The 16,490-nt window shown below is 38.4% G+C and overlaps 1 protein-coding gene across 9 annotated transcripts in view; it reads right to left on the reverse strand.

The window, feature by feature from the left end:
- LOC117411413 (alpha-actinin-2) overlaps positions 1-16,490 on the reverse strand; it is a 29,897-nt gene that overhangs the window by 12,565 nt on the left and 842 nt on the right. For 4 of the 9 annotated variants that reach the window (XR_009328830.1, XM_059024868.1, XM_034018909.3 and 1 more), the window contains exons 2-11: positions 9,138-9,252; positions 8,635-8,754; positions 7,780-7,866; positions 7,399-7,486; positions 6,542-6,620; positions 4,369-4,450; positions 2,564-2,649; positions 1,399-1,491; positions 976-1,206; positions 79-226 (exon numbers count right to left, since the gene is read on the reverse strand). Coding sequence is in view for 8 of the 9 variants with exons in the window: in XM_059024868.1 (XP_058880851.1) it covers positions 79-226; positions 976-1,206; positions 1,399-1,491; positions 2,564-2,649; positions 4,369-4,450; positions 6,542-6,620; positions 7,399-7,486; positions 7,780-7,866; positions 8,635-8,754; positions 9,138-9,252 (1,129 nt within the window). In the remaining variant the exon portion in view is untranslated. Of the gene's footprint in view, positions 1-78; positions 227-975; positions 1,207-1,398; positions 1,492-2,563; positions 2,650-3,437; positions 3,524-4,368; positions 4,451-6,065; positions 6,145-6,541; positions 6,621-7,398; positions 7,487-7,779; positions 7,867-8,634; positions 8,755-9,137; positions 9,253-16,490 lie in introns of all 9 variants that reach the window. The other 5 variants (XM_059024871.1, XM_059024867.1, XM_059024873.1 and 2 more) reach the window with 3 other exon arrangements.

Genomic DNA, 16,490 nt, shown 5'->3' on the forward strand with positions numbered 1-16,490 from the left:
AGAGTGAGGGATTTAAATCTAGACGAGCAGACTGGTCTCCCCTCGTCATGGCATATACTGCGTGCTCAATGCACCTACCATATGCCCAGCTCTCGTGGGTATTGGCTTTCTGTCTGAACTTCTCTGCGAGGTGGTCTAAGCGCTCCAGTCTCCTGATCTCATTGAGAAGCCATTCCTCGTAACCCTTCTCCACCTGCTCCAGGCTCTGCCAGGCACTTGCGATATCCTAACGACCAATACACAACACCGCTGTTTAGAGATGCATAGTTGAACACATGGCCACCCATTTGATTTACAGGTTCAGGGTATTTTTTGTTTTACCATGTTTTCCCATGGTTATATACACTATGTATTTACCATAGTTAACCCAGGTTTGCAATGTTTATTAATATGCTTTACTATACCTCACCGTTCTTTACAATGCTTACCTATGCTTTACCATGCTTTATTACACTTTGCTATTCTTTTACTATGGTAAACGTTTAAAAGGGACCATCCCAACTATGGTTAGAAAGTATGCTCATTTTAAGGAAGGGTGGGAGTGGAATTCTTGGTCATTTACCCAGACAGCCTGTTAGTGATGACCCTGTTCTCCAGTAAACTTACAAACGTTGCACTTTTCAGTCAAACAAGGTTATAAAGGCACTGGTTAACTGATCCACTGTGCTTTTTCTCCAGTGCCACATTTGAACCATATCTTTCTGAATGGAAAAACAAAATAGGGAGTTTTAAAAATGTTAAATAAATAGTTAAATGTGTTGATTTAAGAGGTCTACTGTAGAATTGTTATTTCCTGCTTAATGTGTCACCAGTTTTTGTTTGCAAAACCTGCACTGGAGTGTATGCATGGTGGACCGGGTCCACTGTCTATTCCGGTCGTAATACAAGGTGATATGGCAGGCCACTAGCTTTGGACTTAGAAAAGCACAATGTCAGATACTGTCTTTCTGATGAGTGTGAATCCAAAGCACTTACTGAAACCATCTTGCCCTCAGACGGCATGAAGGCAGGTCTGCTGCTTATCCTCAGTTTGGTCTGCAAGGTGTTGAAGCTGATCTCCAGCTGACACTTCTCCTGCACCTTGGGGGGTTTGTGAATGCGCCGGTACCCGCGGAAATCCTCCAGCTTCTGCTGCATGGAAATCATGGTCTTCTCAGGGGTCCGGTTCTCCAGCCAGGGGATGGTGCGGTGAATCCATTCCAGCAGCTGATTACGCCGCAAACAAACACAAGGGGTTATTGTCACACACACACACACACACACACACACACACACACACACACACACACACACACCAGGTCCTCCGCAAAAACGACTGTTCTCCATCTTGTTAGTTTCTTGTTATGAAGTCTGAATGTCAAGTAAAGTCAATACACTGCATGTTTCACTTCGCTTTACCTCGCTGGCTAGCCTCTCATATTCTTCCATCAGCTTCTCATTCTCTTGATTCACTCCCAGGACTTTACAAATCCTGTTAGCTGCTGTCTCAGCCTGTTGAGCAAACAAGAGGGAACAATTTAACAAATCTCAGTTATTTTTTCTGTTTATCGTTACTACTGCTAACCCGAGTTATAATTCGGACCCAAATACACTTGTAATCTTTAGGAAAATATATATTCATGTATTCATTAAGAAAATGTGTTTCTATTTTTATTTTGATTCGATAAAGAAATCGTCACTCATAAACCAAAATAAAAATCTGTTTTGAACTTCCATAAAAACCTGCTAAAAGTTAATTAAATTGGACCTTTAGGAGATATCCTTTGGTACCCATAATTATTACAGTGAAAATAATTTCAATAGTATTTTACAGTATTATCCTGGTCTATGCCAATAAAGTTGTGACACACCAGCAAATGAGCAGTAAATGCCTTGTCCTGAATACTATGTATTTTCAATTCAGTTTTACGCACGTCAACAAGAACTGCATGTCTGTAAGCTGGACTACCAGACCCAATGTGCACTTTCAAATTGTAATGCCTAAAATATCATTAATTGAGGAAACTGTAAAACCGATACTATATCAGAAAGTATGTCTGATGACAAGCAACAGTGATTCTACAATGATGAGTTTGCATTCTCAATACAACTATTAAGTGAGACGAACAATATAACCTCATTAGGGTTCATGCCTTTATTATATGTTAGAACATTAACATTCAGGTACAAAAACGAAACAATATTTTAAGTATCCATGCCTCCACCCAGCATTGATTGCAGAGCTGTTGATAAGGAAGGAAGCTGAATGTGGTGCAAGGTGCTTGGGTGAAATGTGCTTCATTGACAGCCCAGAAGAATGACTTTCACTATCCATAGAGAAGGCATGGCATAGCCTGCTTAGCTTATCAGTCTATCCAGTCTGTCATCCAAGGTGCTAATTATGTTATTATTTCGTCACTAAGAACTGTACTAAGCCAAGCTCAAAAACCGTTAATACAATAAAATTAAAAAAAAAAAACAGATTGCAGTAACAAACCTCATGCACAATCCACACACGGTTCTGTATTTGTGAAAACGCCAATGTTCCGAAGGGTTAACAAAAGAACAAAAAAAAAAGGTATACCTGCTCTGCTCCAGCAAAAGCATGATAGAAGCAGGACACATAGGTCATTAGAGCTCTCTCGTCAGGTTTGGGGGTGTTCACAATGTCTAAAGTGGCAGAAAAATAAAATGGGACGAGCAGAAGAAAGAGGGTGAGCAATGGGACTATGAGGAAGAAGAAAACTAAGAAGGACTCCCAGGAGAGTTAGATTGATGCCAGCAGGAACGCTAAAGGAAATATAGAATGCATAAGCATAAAAACAAAAGAAAGAAACGGATTTGATTAGGAAATGAAGAAGTCTGGAATAAGAGGGAATCTGAAGCAGACAAACTGGCTGGGTCAGCCCTTGTCAGGATAAAGAAAAAGTTGAGTAACCCATTAAGTACAGTTAAAAGGCCCTATTCACAACACTTAAATGACTGTTTTTTTTTAAACAGTACTTTTAAAAAAAATGAGAATAAAGTAATAAACCCTCTCGAAAAGTCGAAAGGGTTTCAATTATTCGAAATGGAATAAAAAAAAAAATGTCCTTGACAAACTGTTATTTTAAAAAGTCCTTAAAGTTTTGTGAATGGGACACATGGGGACGCCAATGGAGTGAAGCTGCATTTCACCAGAAGGTGGCGCTTGTGCACCAATGGGCTATGAGAGTAGGAGCAAGACTTCAGACATGGAAGTATGAATGTTATGTGCAGGACAGTTACCCACATCATATCATACCCTCCATGTATGTTTGGGGAAGGTAGGTTGGAACCACAGGCTAAGAACCCCTCTCTATCCTTTCTAAGGCAATACCATGAAAAGCAGAACAGGAAAGAAAACAGCAAGGACTGCTGGGAGATCACTGGGAACAGGAGGTGAAAGATCAGAGGCTGCCCCTTTGTTACGTTCTCACCTTCTGAGCACCAGCAAAGGCATGGTAGTAACAGGACACATAGGTCATAACGGCCCTTTCGTCAGGTCTGGCTGTGTTTACTAAATCTGTGTGGAAAGAACAAGGTCACCCCTTCAGTTTTTTTCAAATTGCTTGGTTATAAAGCAAATGCTTACCCGCATCAGGGCTGTCCAGGCCACACATAATTATAAATGTTAGAACTTAAACTTGGCCATATGATGCATGTGTTTCAGTGAACATAACCAATGGAAAAGGTTGAATGTGTGACCCAACATACAGTAGCCCTTTAAATGAGATATTATTAAAGAATTTCACTTTCTTTCAGGTCACAGGAGACGAGGAAGGATCGTGACAAACTGTCAATATGTTCTATTTAAAAGTCAAACTCAACAGTACATTCAACACTAATTATACAGATTTTCCCATTTCAGTTGTTTTCCTGCTACACAGTTCCATTTAATTTAAAAATCTGAAGCACTGAAACGTTATTTGCTTAAAAGGTTTTTCATTGTACACTTGGGTTATTGACATAGTTAAGGAATTATCTAATTGAGATGCCACTTTGTAAACTCATCAGCCCCAAAGAGACAGCATTGTATCCAGACTTTAGTAGATAACATCTACTACAATAGCTTATGGGTCAGGCTGCTGTATTGTTGGGTGTTCCATTCTTTTGATAGCAGGGAATCATTTAGGACCACCCATTGCGTAGCACTTTGAGCCATCCCATGGCAACTGGGCAGGACAAACTAGCCTGCTCTCTGAGTATATTTCATTAGCTAGCAAACTAACTAAACTATATATATATAGGACCAAACTGTATATATAATTGTTTTTCACTGTCGTATAATTATATGACATTTACTTTTTCCCAATCATGATCCGCACAGTTTGGCATGCTAAAGGAATCAGAAGGGCTTCTTTAAATTACCTTCAGCATCCAACATTTTCGGGATGTCCAGGTGTTTCTCTGCAACTTCCAAGGCCAGGTTCAGGTTACCAACAGGATCATCCTACATGGAAAACAAGGTGGTGAATTTCCAGGCTTTGCTTTCACTTTACACAATGTACTATAATAAGGGATAGGGGATCTGTACACATCCAGGAAACAAATGGCTACATTCATGACTTTTTTCAACACAGCTTTTTTCTTTTTAGAATTCTCTTCCAGTATCCTTAACTTGAACATCTAATGTCAGGCTGTTGCTCTGACTGTAAAAAAGAAAACTGTATTTAATTTGGACTCAATGGGCCCTATTTAGCAACAAGTGGAATGGCAAAGACACATTTTCTGAAAGAAATAAGACCATTTCAATAAAATAAAACTAGAAAGGAACAACATAGTTTTGTCTCAGGGCTTATGGTTCTGCACAAATCCTTCAGCTAGCTTTATACTCAGTGTTAAAATTGTTCTATTCCTTTTAGAAAAAGTGCCTTGTTGTTAAATAGGGCCCATGATGTTGCTTGTGTTTGCATGGATGTCTAACTGGGCACAATCAACTGTTTTGTAGAATCACAGCAGCTGCAGATTATTCTAATACTGCCATAACCATTCACCTGCACCCAAACTCCAGCCAAGGGCAATCCCATTTTATTAGTTCAATTGAGTCATTTCAATCTACTACATTTCCGAGCTGACCCAAGTCTGCTTTACTGGAGCCAGATTGGACAGCTATGTGCAACAAACTGTGTGCTAGGGATCAGGGTGACATTTTTTTTTTTATCGTGCGCAAGGTCGTCTCCAAGAACTAACCCGAATCTCTCTGCCACCTTCCAGAGTAATCCTCTTTAGAAATCCAATATGATTAAAGAATGTATTTATTAGGAGGGGCAGGCTTTAGATTTAACATTACGCAATTAAACAATCACTCAAACTTGGTTTAATCCCAGATGCCTCCTTTGCTAAATCTCTGGTTTCAAAAACTATTCTTGTATTATCATGGCAGTTATTTTTAACATCTAAAAGAGCTCTAATTTGAATGTGTCAGAGATAATTAGAAAAACTAACAAACAAAAATATGAACTACTAATAGCTTTAAAATAACAGTATTATAACACTACAAATAAAACAGTTCTAGCGGATAGAAAGAAGACACCCACTGAAAAGCACTTTGCGACATTCCATGCTGTATTACACATTTAAAAGGATACTATGTGTTTCTAACATGTGCTTAATGTCATATTATGTGTGTTCAGTATGATTCTCTATTCCTGCAAAAATTGTTTCTGATTTGAGGAGAAGATCTATATCAGCAGCGCACTGAAGCATTGAGAATTGAAGCCTGTGCAACACTGATATGCTTCCCCATCTCACGTCAGTGAAAACAGCCTCAAGGAGTCTTTTCAGAAGCAATTTGTCACAAGTTTGTTCAGTGTTTAGGATATTAAACAAGGTAATAAATTAAATATTAGGTGAACGCGGAGTACAAAAAGTATCCCTTTAAATAGCCACACTCATGGTAGGGTCTTTTTCCATCCCTGGTTCTACAGTACAAAGCAGCCAAAGGCACTTACTGATGGTTGTGCGCTTCAACTACAAACTCAAATTTCTAAAGAAGAAATGTTTGTTTCTTGCAACAAGGGATTCCTATTACTACCAATGGTGTAAGCAACATGCATCTTTAATACCTCATCCAGAGCATCGAAGGCAAGCAGGTCAGGCCTGTGCCTGTGGATGAGGGCATTAAATGCCAGCCCATCCCTCCAGCTACATGCAAGTCCAACCAGTCGAGCAACGACAGTAAATGCAAGTGTGCATGCGGTGGAGAAAGAGAACACACAAAACAAAATGGGAAAGATATCATAGTTGGGGGAAATTAAATGGACTGTGCTCTATAACCCTGCTCTTCACAAGGGAACCCATGCCAGAAAACGAGGGGAAATTTGAATTTCTGAAATGGATCCAGTTCAATGCTGCTTGCTTTATATACAGATTAAGTCAACAATTCACTTTCTTAAGAACCGATTTCAGCACATGGGACTCCCAGCGCATAGGAGTCCCAGCACTGTAGCTTTTATTAGTAAATGCATCAGATCACACTGGAAAGGAAGCATGCAGTGAAGATAACACCACAATCCAGCATGCTGTGGAACCTGCTAAAGACCTTATTCAGCTTGGAGTAGTCAATGAGATCAGGTCGGTGCCTGTGAATCAGTGCACAGAATGCAAGGCCATCTTTCCAGCTTCACAATGGACAGAAGAAAAGGGAGTTACAATTAGATGGTTGCATGAAATAGTTAAATAGGTATATGACTATAAAAAAAAAGTATTCAAAGGATGATATCTGAAAATGCATAATCCCTTCAATAAACCTTAGACTATTAACAGTCTGTCACTAGGCCTGACCAGCTGCTGTGTATGTACAGTAACTCCACTATGAGTACTGTGGGATAAGTCAGTTGTGTCCCAACAGTGGAATCTAAAGTGCTGACCTATAATTAAAGTCCATTACCTTGCCTCTTATTAGTTTTATTATTAGTGTGCTCAGAATCTTTTGGTTCTTTCTTCTTGTTAATTCAGCGTATGCAAATATTGTAAATACAATGCAACAGATAAACATCCTGGTACCATGTGCTACACTGTAGCTCACATGATCTGACTGCAGCTACACTGTTGCAATGAGTTTGAACAACAGCCCATGAAGTGATTAGGCACCATGAAGTAGCAGCAGCTTTTTCAGATATTGAATTGGAATAGGACCTGGACTTGGAATACCAAGGCTGGCAACCCCATGCAGCTTATTCTAAAAATGTCGACTTTTCAAGAAAATTTGGGAAATCGGTAGCTTGATATAAAAACGGTAGCTGTAGTATTGTAGCTACAAAACCCCCACATCAGCCATCAGTGGTAGATTGTAGAGAATTTGCTACTCCAGAAGCAACAGGGATTTCATTGAAAAGGAAAAGCGAATCAAAAGGTAAGTAAAATGTAATGAGCGATACCTGCTGCAGCAGGTCTCACCTCACGTGGAAGTTCTGAACATTAACATTTTTGTATGGAGCCGTCTTCCTCTGGCACCACAGCAGCAGGCCTTCCTTAGCAGATGTTTCTGAAAAAAAAAACGTAATGTCAGTAATTGTTTTGTTAGATTGCTGAAAAGGGCAGAAAGGAGGACATCAGCAAGCAATACAAAATATATCATAGTGTTTAGTGGTATAAAAAACAAGCACAGAGACCAAACATCTTTGCCACAAGAAAAGGAGTATTTTTGCTGATGCTAACAGGAAGTTTTTTTTATATATTTTTGTATTTTTATTTATTAAAACATTCATTAATGCTCCTTTAAACGGAATGCCAACATGTCAATACTCCTCATATGTAAAGAGCGTTTCCTATTTTTACCTTCCACTGAAATATCCTGGATAGCAAAGCGAAGGATGATAGTCCAGATCATACCCAAGGTCATCTTCACATTCCCATCCACAATCTCTGCAGAAGACATCAGGAAACAGATCAGCTAAGTATTACTGCCTGATAAAATCCATGGTTACCTTCAGCCAAGTTAAGGTTTGTATCTAGCCCTACCTGTCCATGTTATATTAAAGTATAATTGAAAGCTTTCAGATTTTTTTTCTTACAAACCTATTCTATATGCTAATGTACAGATTTCTCTTTTGTATTTACATCTGTGTACCCTTTATAATACATGTCTATGGTACAGTTCCACAACAGTAGTACAATATAAAACAATAAAGCTATTCAGGCTGCAGATTTTTCATTTCAACATTTTTAAACATTACATATATTTTCAAACAGGATTTCTTTGTTTTAACCTAACCATTACTTTGACTTTAGGCTGGTCAACCTGGCTAAAAAAAAATGCTTTTGATGAGCAGAGCTGTAGTGCTTTCCTTGCGAAAGGCTTGCAGCACCTATGGCTTTTCTTCTGTAATATATTTATTTTTGCTGCAGATATTTGAGGCACAAATGACTTACCGTCATTGTTTTTCAGGGACATTTATAGGGGCTGCGAAACTAAAAACCTTTTTTTTAATGAAGTTAGCTAAGACAGCAGGAATTTGTGTAGGGTCAGAAGATGATCTGTGTTGGAATTTGGTGCAATTTCTGTGCTTTACAATAATCCCACGGTATCTTTAATGTCCACAAAGTATGCAGAACCTCATTTTAACATCTGCAAGTTCTACAATTTCACATGCAAACGATGTCGTCAGTGATACTAGATAAAACTACAGATACCTTCAGCGCCGATAGATACAAGTTTCACTCCTTTGCTTGCGACAAAGTCCAGGGCTTTGTTGACATTGGCAATTTTATGGAAGCGCATCTTTCCTCTGTCTGGCTTGGGTAGTCTTTCACCTATTGGTAAAATAAAAAATAAAATAAAAAACACAAAAAATAAAATACAAATGTGTCTGAAATCAATAGTGAATGTTGGGAATTATATTTAAAAGGATGTTTTAAGTTATACCGAGATGGTGGAAATAAAGGTTGTGCTATACAGTACCATGGCATAAGCATAGTATAGCACAGTAAAGCATAGTGAATTTATTATAAAGCACAGACAAGACATGTAGCATTATTAAAACAATGGTTACCTATGGTATAACAGCAGCATGGTGAAAACATACTAAACTTCAAAATTACTGTGCAAATTTCACATGGTAAAAAATTGCCCCATTTGCAGAAAAAAATATGTTGTTTTTTTTTTTTTTTTCCCCACATGTACAATATGAAAGTACCTGAAATTATTTCCAAAAGCAGCATAAGTTTAAGGCCATTCCGAAAGTCCTCTTCAATATTTTCAATCTGTGTTCCTGCTTTTCTCAAATGGGAGCTGCACCATGCTGTAAATGTCTAAAGAAAAGAAGATAAACCACATTTAAAACAGAAGAAGAATGTATACAAGATAGATACTGATGCTCTGCGACATTGAGAGTCATGGTAGTTATATAAGAACATAAGAAAGGATATAAACGAGAGGAGGTCATTCTGCCCATCTTGCTTGGTGGTTGTTAGTAGCTTATTGATCCCAGAATCGCATCAAGCAGCTTCTTGAAGGATCCCAGGGTGTCAGCTTCAACAACATTACTGGGGTGTTGGTTCCAGACTCCCACAATTCTCTGTGTAAAAAAGTGCCTCCTATTTTCTGTTCTGAATGCCCATTTATCTAATCTCCATTTGTGTCCCCTGGTCCTTGTTTCTTTTTTCAGGTCGAAAAAGTCCCCTGGGTCAATACCTTTTAGAATTTTGAATGCTTGAATCAGATCACCGCGTAGTCTTCTTTGTTCAAGACTGAATAGATTCAATTCGTTTAGCCTGTCTGCATATGACATGACTTTTAAACCAGGAATAATTCTGGTCACTCTTCTTTGTACTCTTTCTAGAGCAGCAATATTCTTTTTGTAGTGAGGTGACCAGAACTGAACACAATATTCTAGGTCTTACTAATGCATTGTAAAGTTTTAACATTACTTCCATTGATGTAAATTCAACATTTTTCACTATATATCCGAGCATTTTATTGGTCTTTTTTTATAGCTTCCCCACATTGCCTAGATGAAGACATTTCTGAGTCAACATAAACTCCTAGATCTTTTTCATAGATTCCTTCTTCAATTTCAGTATCTCCCATATGGTATTTATAATGGACATTTTTATTGCTTGCGTGCAGTACCTTACACTTCTATATTAAATGTAATTTGCCATGGGTCTGCCCAGTTCTGAATGCTGTCTAGATCATTTCGAATGACCTTTGCTGCTGCAACAGTGTTTGCCACTGCTGCTATTTTTGTGTTGTCTGCAAATTTAACAAGTTTGCTTACTATACCAGAATCTAAGTCATTAGTGTAGATTAGGAAGAGCAGAGGACCTAATACTGATCCCTGTAGTACTCCACTGGTTACCTCGTTCCATTTTGAGGTTTCTCATCTAATCATTACTTTCTGTTTTCTACATGTTAACCACTCCCTCCATGTGCATGCATTTCCTTGAATCCCTACTTCGTTCAGTTTGAGAATTAATCTTTTATGACAGACTTTACTCTTGCCAAGTTTGAACAATGGGCGGCGCAACAGCCATAACAGTATACAGTAAGACGGTCTGTTGAGGCAAGTTGATAAATCCAATGTGTTCGTACCGAATTTCAAGGGTACACTAAATGTCTGTCACCAATTAATATCAACACCTTTGTAAACTGCATGCTACTACTCCTCAGTAGGGTTTTCCAAGGTAAATATTTTAACAGTACATCCAGACAGCTAAACGAGCGATTAAATATCTAAAACAACATGGTGTCCATACTTCTAGACGCCACAGTCTGCAGAGAAAACAAAAGTGCTGCAGTTCTGTTCTCTCAAAAACAAGATTGGGCCTGAAGGGAAAGAGCACCACTCCTAAAGCAAGCCTTATTACTTCCGCAGTTCACCAGCTGTTTTTTCCATGGAATATTAAAAATTCATAAAGTTCCATCCCATAAAACATTCCATAGTAAACAATAGGAATATATATATATATATATATATATATATATATATATATATATATATATATATTTTTTTTTTTTTTTTTTTTTTTTTTTTTTTTTACGTATTTGCTTTCCACTCATAGCTTTGAATCTACCTGTACCCGTCTCTTGGGTGCTGAATCCCATGATACAGCTAACCCTTAACCCTTACTATGACTCTAGTGGGTTGTTTCTGTATTCCAGATGTGGAGCATGTATCTTTTCCTAGACTACTAACACTCACAGTGTCATGTTCAGAGGACATCTTTAGCCCTGTGCCCCACAGTTTCAGTACAGCAGGGCACAGCAGGTGGCGTTTTAACCAGACTCACTTAGTACAGCAAAGAAAGCATGGGGGACTTTTAAAGCTAAAGGCATTGTTGGCCTGGAAGAATTGGTACTGGACATTTGTTTTTTCATTGCTTTATATGGGGATAAATGGCATCCTCATATGTATTTGTGCCTTCCATATGTCCCCATATAAAGACTAGAAGTGAGCTTTTTTCTTTATATCTGTCTCCATATGTGGTTGCCCTGCATGAAAGTGTAAAAAAATATTAGGTCAGATTTATTTGTACATAAGATACCTCAGAAGTTTCAAGCTGCATTAATAATATATCCGAAATTATGGGAAAACGACATACTAACAGCGTTTTTTCAGGAACCATCCGACATTTTCTCAACGACCTGAAGTGATCCCTGGGTGACAAGTTGGGAACACTGGCATAGCAGTTTTACCCATTTGGAAACTGATATTTCCCCAGTCACATACATGCAGCCTACACAGTACACAGAATGCATTTATCTAAAGCACTGACACCACTGAAATAATCTATTCATCTATTATGACTTGGTCCATACCCCAAGCTGAAGTGGATGAAATGAAGACAGTCTTGTGAACCAGTTTGCTGCTTATCCAGTGTGACCAATGCATGCACATACAGAGGGTCCTCACAATTGTGTAATAATTTCATAGTACCTGAAGGGATGAAAATATTTGGTTAAAACCCCAAGTGCATCTTTAGGAGGCTGGGAGTGTATGATAAAGGTTTGGTGAAGCTTGACATAAAATCAGGGCAGGTATCATGTTCACCATGTACAGTGTGACAGACAGATAAATAGACTGGAACGGCTCAAACTGCAATGCAATGGGAGTCTCGTTACCCTTACTGCTTCCCTGCCAACAAGCAGAGAAACTGAAGTGGTTTCCTATTAAAAACCAATATATGTTGTTTTAGTAGTGCATGTTACCAGTCATGGGAAAATTAAAAGTTACTGTACCAAAGAACTATTGAAATGATACATCATTGGATTAATTAAATGCTGTGACAGTCTGCTTTATAAATACTGTACAACCTCTCTGGAAACTATCTAACAACTGTGTTTTTAATAAACTAGCGATGCCAGAGACAAACATTGCATGCTACACCATGTATCCTAACAGGAACAGCTGTGTGCGTCAAAAAACAATGCATCATGCTGTGAAAGAAAGAAATGACAAGGACCCTGTGCCTACCACCTGCTCAAATGTGATGCTTACAATGCCTTGCATATAAAACACTTTCAGCCACTGTAAAGCTTTGCTCATTACAAAGCAAGATTTAAAGATTAAAAACATTTATGAAAATGAATTTGTTTTTCAAATCAGTATATTCCTAAAATACTGTAAGTGGTCTTTAAAATGCCTTCAAGTCTTTCCACGGGTCAATCAGAGACCAATCAGAGCAAAAGGAAACCACCTAGAGTGAGACTAGGATTAGTATTTTTAAAATATAAATGTACTGTGCCCAATTATTTAACCCCTGATTTTCTCCCCAATTTGGAATGCCCAATTGTTTTTTCTCCTCACCGCAGCAATTCCCCACACAGCTTAGGAGATCCGAAGGTTCAGTGTGTGTCCTCTGATCCCAGCACCAAGCTGGCTTCCTCTTTAACACCCAGGTACCCGAGAGCCACTTTGTAAAAAGGTCCACTTTGTTCATCTTTCAATCCTTTGCATTACAGTTTGTTTGTTAAGTAATGTATGTGAACACTAACTAAATGATTACTTATGCTGTGCAAAGTGTCACATGGCTGCCACTTTCTGTTGATGGGAGCCATTTGTATTAAAATGTAAAGCTGGTGAAGGAAACTATCTGCACCTGATGATATCATCAGCATTCACACACATTTAATATGACAGAGGGTCATCACAATAGTTCTGTGGCTTCTACTGCTTGTGCTTTCATGTTTCCTCTGGCTCCCTTCTTTCAACTAAGCCATTCATGGGCTATAGTTTTCAAACTCAAGACTTAATTTTCGTATTACTGCAGCAATGTGGCTGGGCTGTCAGTCTTTCAATTGATCATGACTTACGTACTAGCACCTCTGGAAATGTGAGCCCTGATGTTTGACTTGCAATAGTATGCAAATCACTCACAAGAGACTTTAGGACGACGGTCCCTGAAAAATCCCAAATATGTATTCAGGTGCCGCACTACAAAAGCTATTCTGTAAAAGTGCAGCCAACCACATTTTGCATTTCATTATTTAACAAAAAGCTTTTCTCTGGTATTTAACACCCCCTCCTTTCTTCACTGTTGACCATAGTTTGGATTTGGGTACTTCTAGCAGACATCATGAAGATTACTGTGATCCTCATCAATTAAAAGATGGAGCCAAATATGGGAACACAAATTAAAATAATAAAACCAGCTTAGCATTCAACTTCATTTTATTTTAAAGTAACCTGAATTTCCTTAGTTAGCTCAAATATATTTTAAAATTATTGATTGTATTTCAGATAAAGTTCTTAAATAATATATAACAGTATATACTGGTTCCCCTCTCCCACATTACACACACACACATATTATGTGAGCAAACTGTGTTGCCCTGAATGCATCATTTATTAAACACAGTTTAAAAGACAACATCTGCTTCCTTTGTTGACAAACTTACTGTATATACTGATTACATAAAAAGTTGTGAGAATTTGCTTAAACTTATTTAGCCCAGTTTCTAAATAGATCATAGTATCTATCTCATTGGAACCAATGGATTATTCTTCCGTACCTATTGTTTCTAGTGGTTTGCATAGACAAGAACATTCCTGGCAGTAGAGCACTGAATTTGAGATTTACATTTAGCCTAAAGTTGCATGCACTTAGGTACCAATCTAGCGAGTGTTGTATTGGAACTGTAGAGACCATTGTTTGAAAAAGTTCTAAAAGGCTCCAACATGTCCATTGCCCAGACAATTATTGTTCCACCTTCAGAAAAATCGGTGCATATTTCTTAGTCTCATCTTAAAATGAAATTAGAAGACTATGTCATATGTAAGCTTCTAATAATAATACTTACAATTCAGGAAGATATTTAATGCAAGATACTCTGTCTCACGACTATAATAGATCACCCTCTAAGAGGTTCCGTTCTGATCTCTGATCAAAAAGCCTGTTAAGTGATTGAACTCTGAGGACTGTTTATGATTTTAAACAAATTAAGACACTGAAAAAGATTAGAGCAGGTCAGTCTAACAGAGGCACATGATTTTAATGGAATGAAGTCTGTTTAATGCCATGCAGTTAGGATTGTCCAGGAAAGGGCAGGCATTGAGAAAAATTATAATAATTCAAAATTGGAGCAACAGACCACTCACAACTAATCAGAATTATTGCAAACAAAAATATAGGGACAATTGTATGCATGCACTTGAAATCCAGCTGACTTGGTCCTGTCAGTAAAATGCTTTGGTCTATATTTATCATACTGTTGTGTGACACTTGGAAAGAACACGGCATTCCAATCTACAAAGCAACTGCATGTGACATTACAGTCTGGTGGACCTGCGGAAAATCAGGTTAGGTTCCTGGAACAGCCCCTGTGCTAAACATGTCTGAAATTCACTGAGCTTCAAGGATGCCTGTGAGCAGGGTTATGATCTAGAACCAGACAGCTCGAATATGCTGCAAGTACTGGGGGTGATTCCACAAGAGCATACCTCCAAGTTGTGACATGTATTGTTTCCAGATAGCTGACATCAAAGGATACCACTTTTTCAACACCCCCTCCCCCCCCTCCCCACCCCACCCCACCCCCCGCTACATTTCTACTGTTCAGATAGAGGTATTGACCACCATACTGTGTGGTGATGTTAATGTTCATTTAAAAGCTCAATAATTCAACAACTTCCACTTCCAGCTTACACTATCTGTATAACAGACCACTTGCTATTGTCAACATGTGCTCGACAACAGACTAATATACAATGACTAAAACTCAGTGGAAACCTGATGCGTCCTGTCTTTTGTTCTCTGAAGTTGCACAACTGTTTCTGTCATGCAGCCTTTCCAGCACTCTGACATACAGGCATGTGTTGTTCTCCTGTCAAAGCAACAAAAATTATATAGAAAATGGTCTGTGTTGGCTAGACGACAGACGCCAGGAAACTGAGCCTTTCCATACACTACCAGACCTTTTTTTTTTTTAGCAAAGCTAAGAAATGTGCATGTATCTAACCAGTATTTGCTTATCTTAAAAGGTTTAGGCACTAATATTACCAGGAGCCTAAATTCTGCCCCCAGAACAGTCACTAGCCATGCTTTGGTAGGAGTAACACTATAAGTGATGTTGGCAAATGGTTTGCCTGGTTTGCCCTTTCAGTTGTCTCGGTTTAGCACTACTAAAGAAAGAAAGTGTGATAACACGCAAGGTTTCAGCTACATAACGCTCCGCCCTTGTCCTTGTATCTAAACTGGTAGAAGGATTATCCTTCTTAAAGGTTAATAATGTAGGCTAATATCCTGGTACTGCTGTATCTATCTTCCCCAAGGTGTTATAAAGTGAAAATAATGCAACAACAGGCTGATAGATACACACCCCGGTACCAAGGGCAATATTCACAAAGAATTTACCCCAGTGGAAAAGTATAAACACACTGGTGGTGCTACAGCACCAGCAAAAACCAACTACAGTGCAGGTTAAATAGCTCTGGGATTTTTTTTTATTATTATTATTTTTTACTTTGAAGTTTTGTAACAACATCAATGTTGAAAAATGTATCACTCTGAAAAATATAAACTGTGACTGAGAATTCACTTTATTTTTCAAAGTAATGAGTTACAGTAATTGGTCAGAATTTTCTTCAAGTACCTTGTAACTGTAACAGATTTATTTTAAAAAGTAACTTCCCCAAAACTGAATATAAAAACAGAATAACTGAATGGACAGTAAAAATGTTGTTCTGTAGTCATTCAAATACTTAATACTGTGCTGGTCCGTTGGAGGCGACAATTCCCTATATTCTGTTATCACTGCAGCCAGTAACGTTATTCATATTCACTCCATGGTTTCGTGTCGTTTCTACAAACAAACAAAAAATTCCTCACCAAGGACAGAGGATTAGTAAACTATAATACCCACCGCGGCTGAGGTTAAAATTAGGCATCACATCCATTCTAATCCTAAGGACGTCATCATCGGTTACCAGCACCTGCTGACAGTTCTCATACCTCGCGTATCAATGGAATGGCAAGTCTGGAGAGTTTACTGTGGGAGCTATTGTTAGCTGGTACCCAATGCATCCTTTCATAGCACGGCAATGCCATTC

The sequence above is a fragment of the Acipenser ruthenus genome, chromosome 6 (assembly GCF_902713425.1).
Source record: "Acipenser ruthenus chromosome 6, fAciRut3.2 maternal haplotype, whole genome shotgun sequence".
Classification (NCBI taxonomy): Eukaryota; Metazoa; Chordata; class Actinopteri; order Acipenseriformes; family Acipenseridae; genus Acipenser; species Acipenser ruthenus.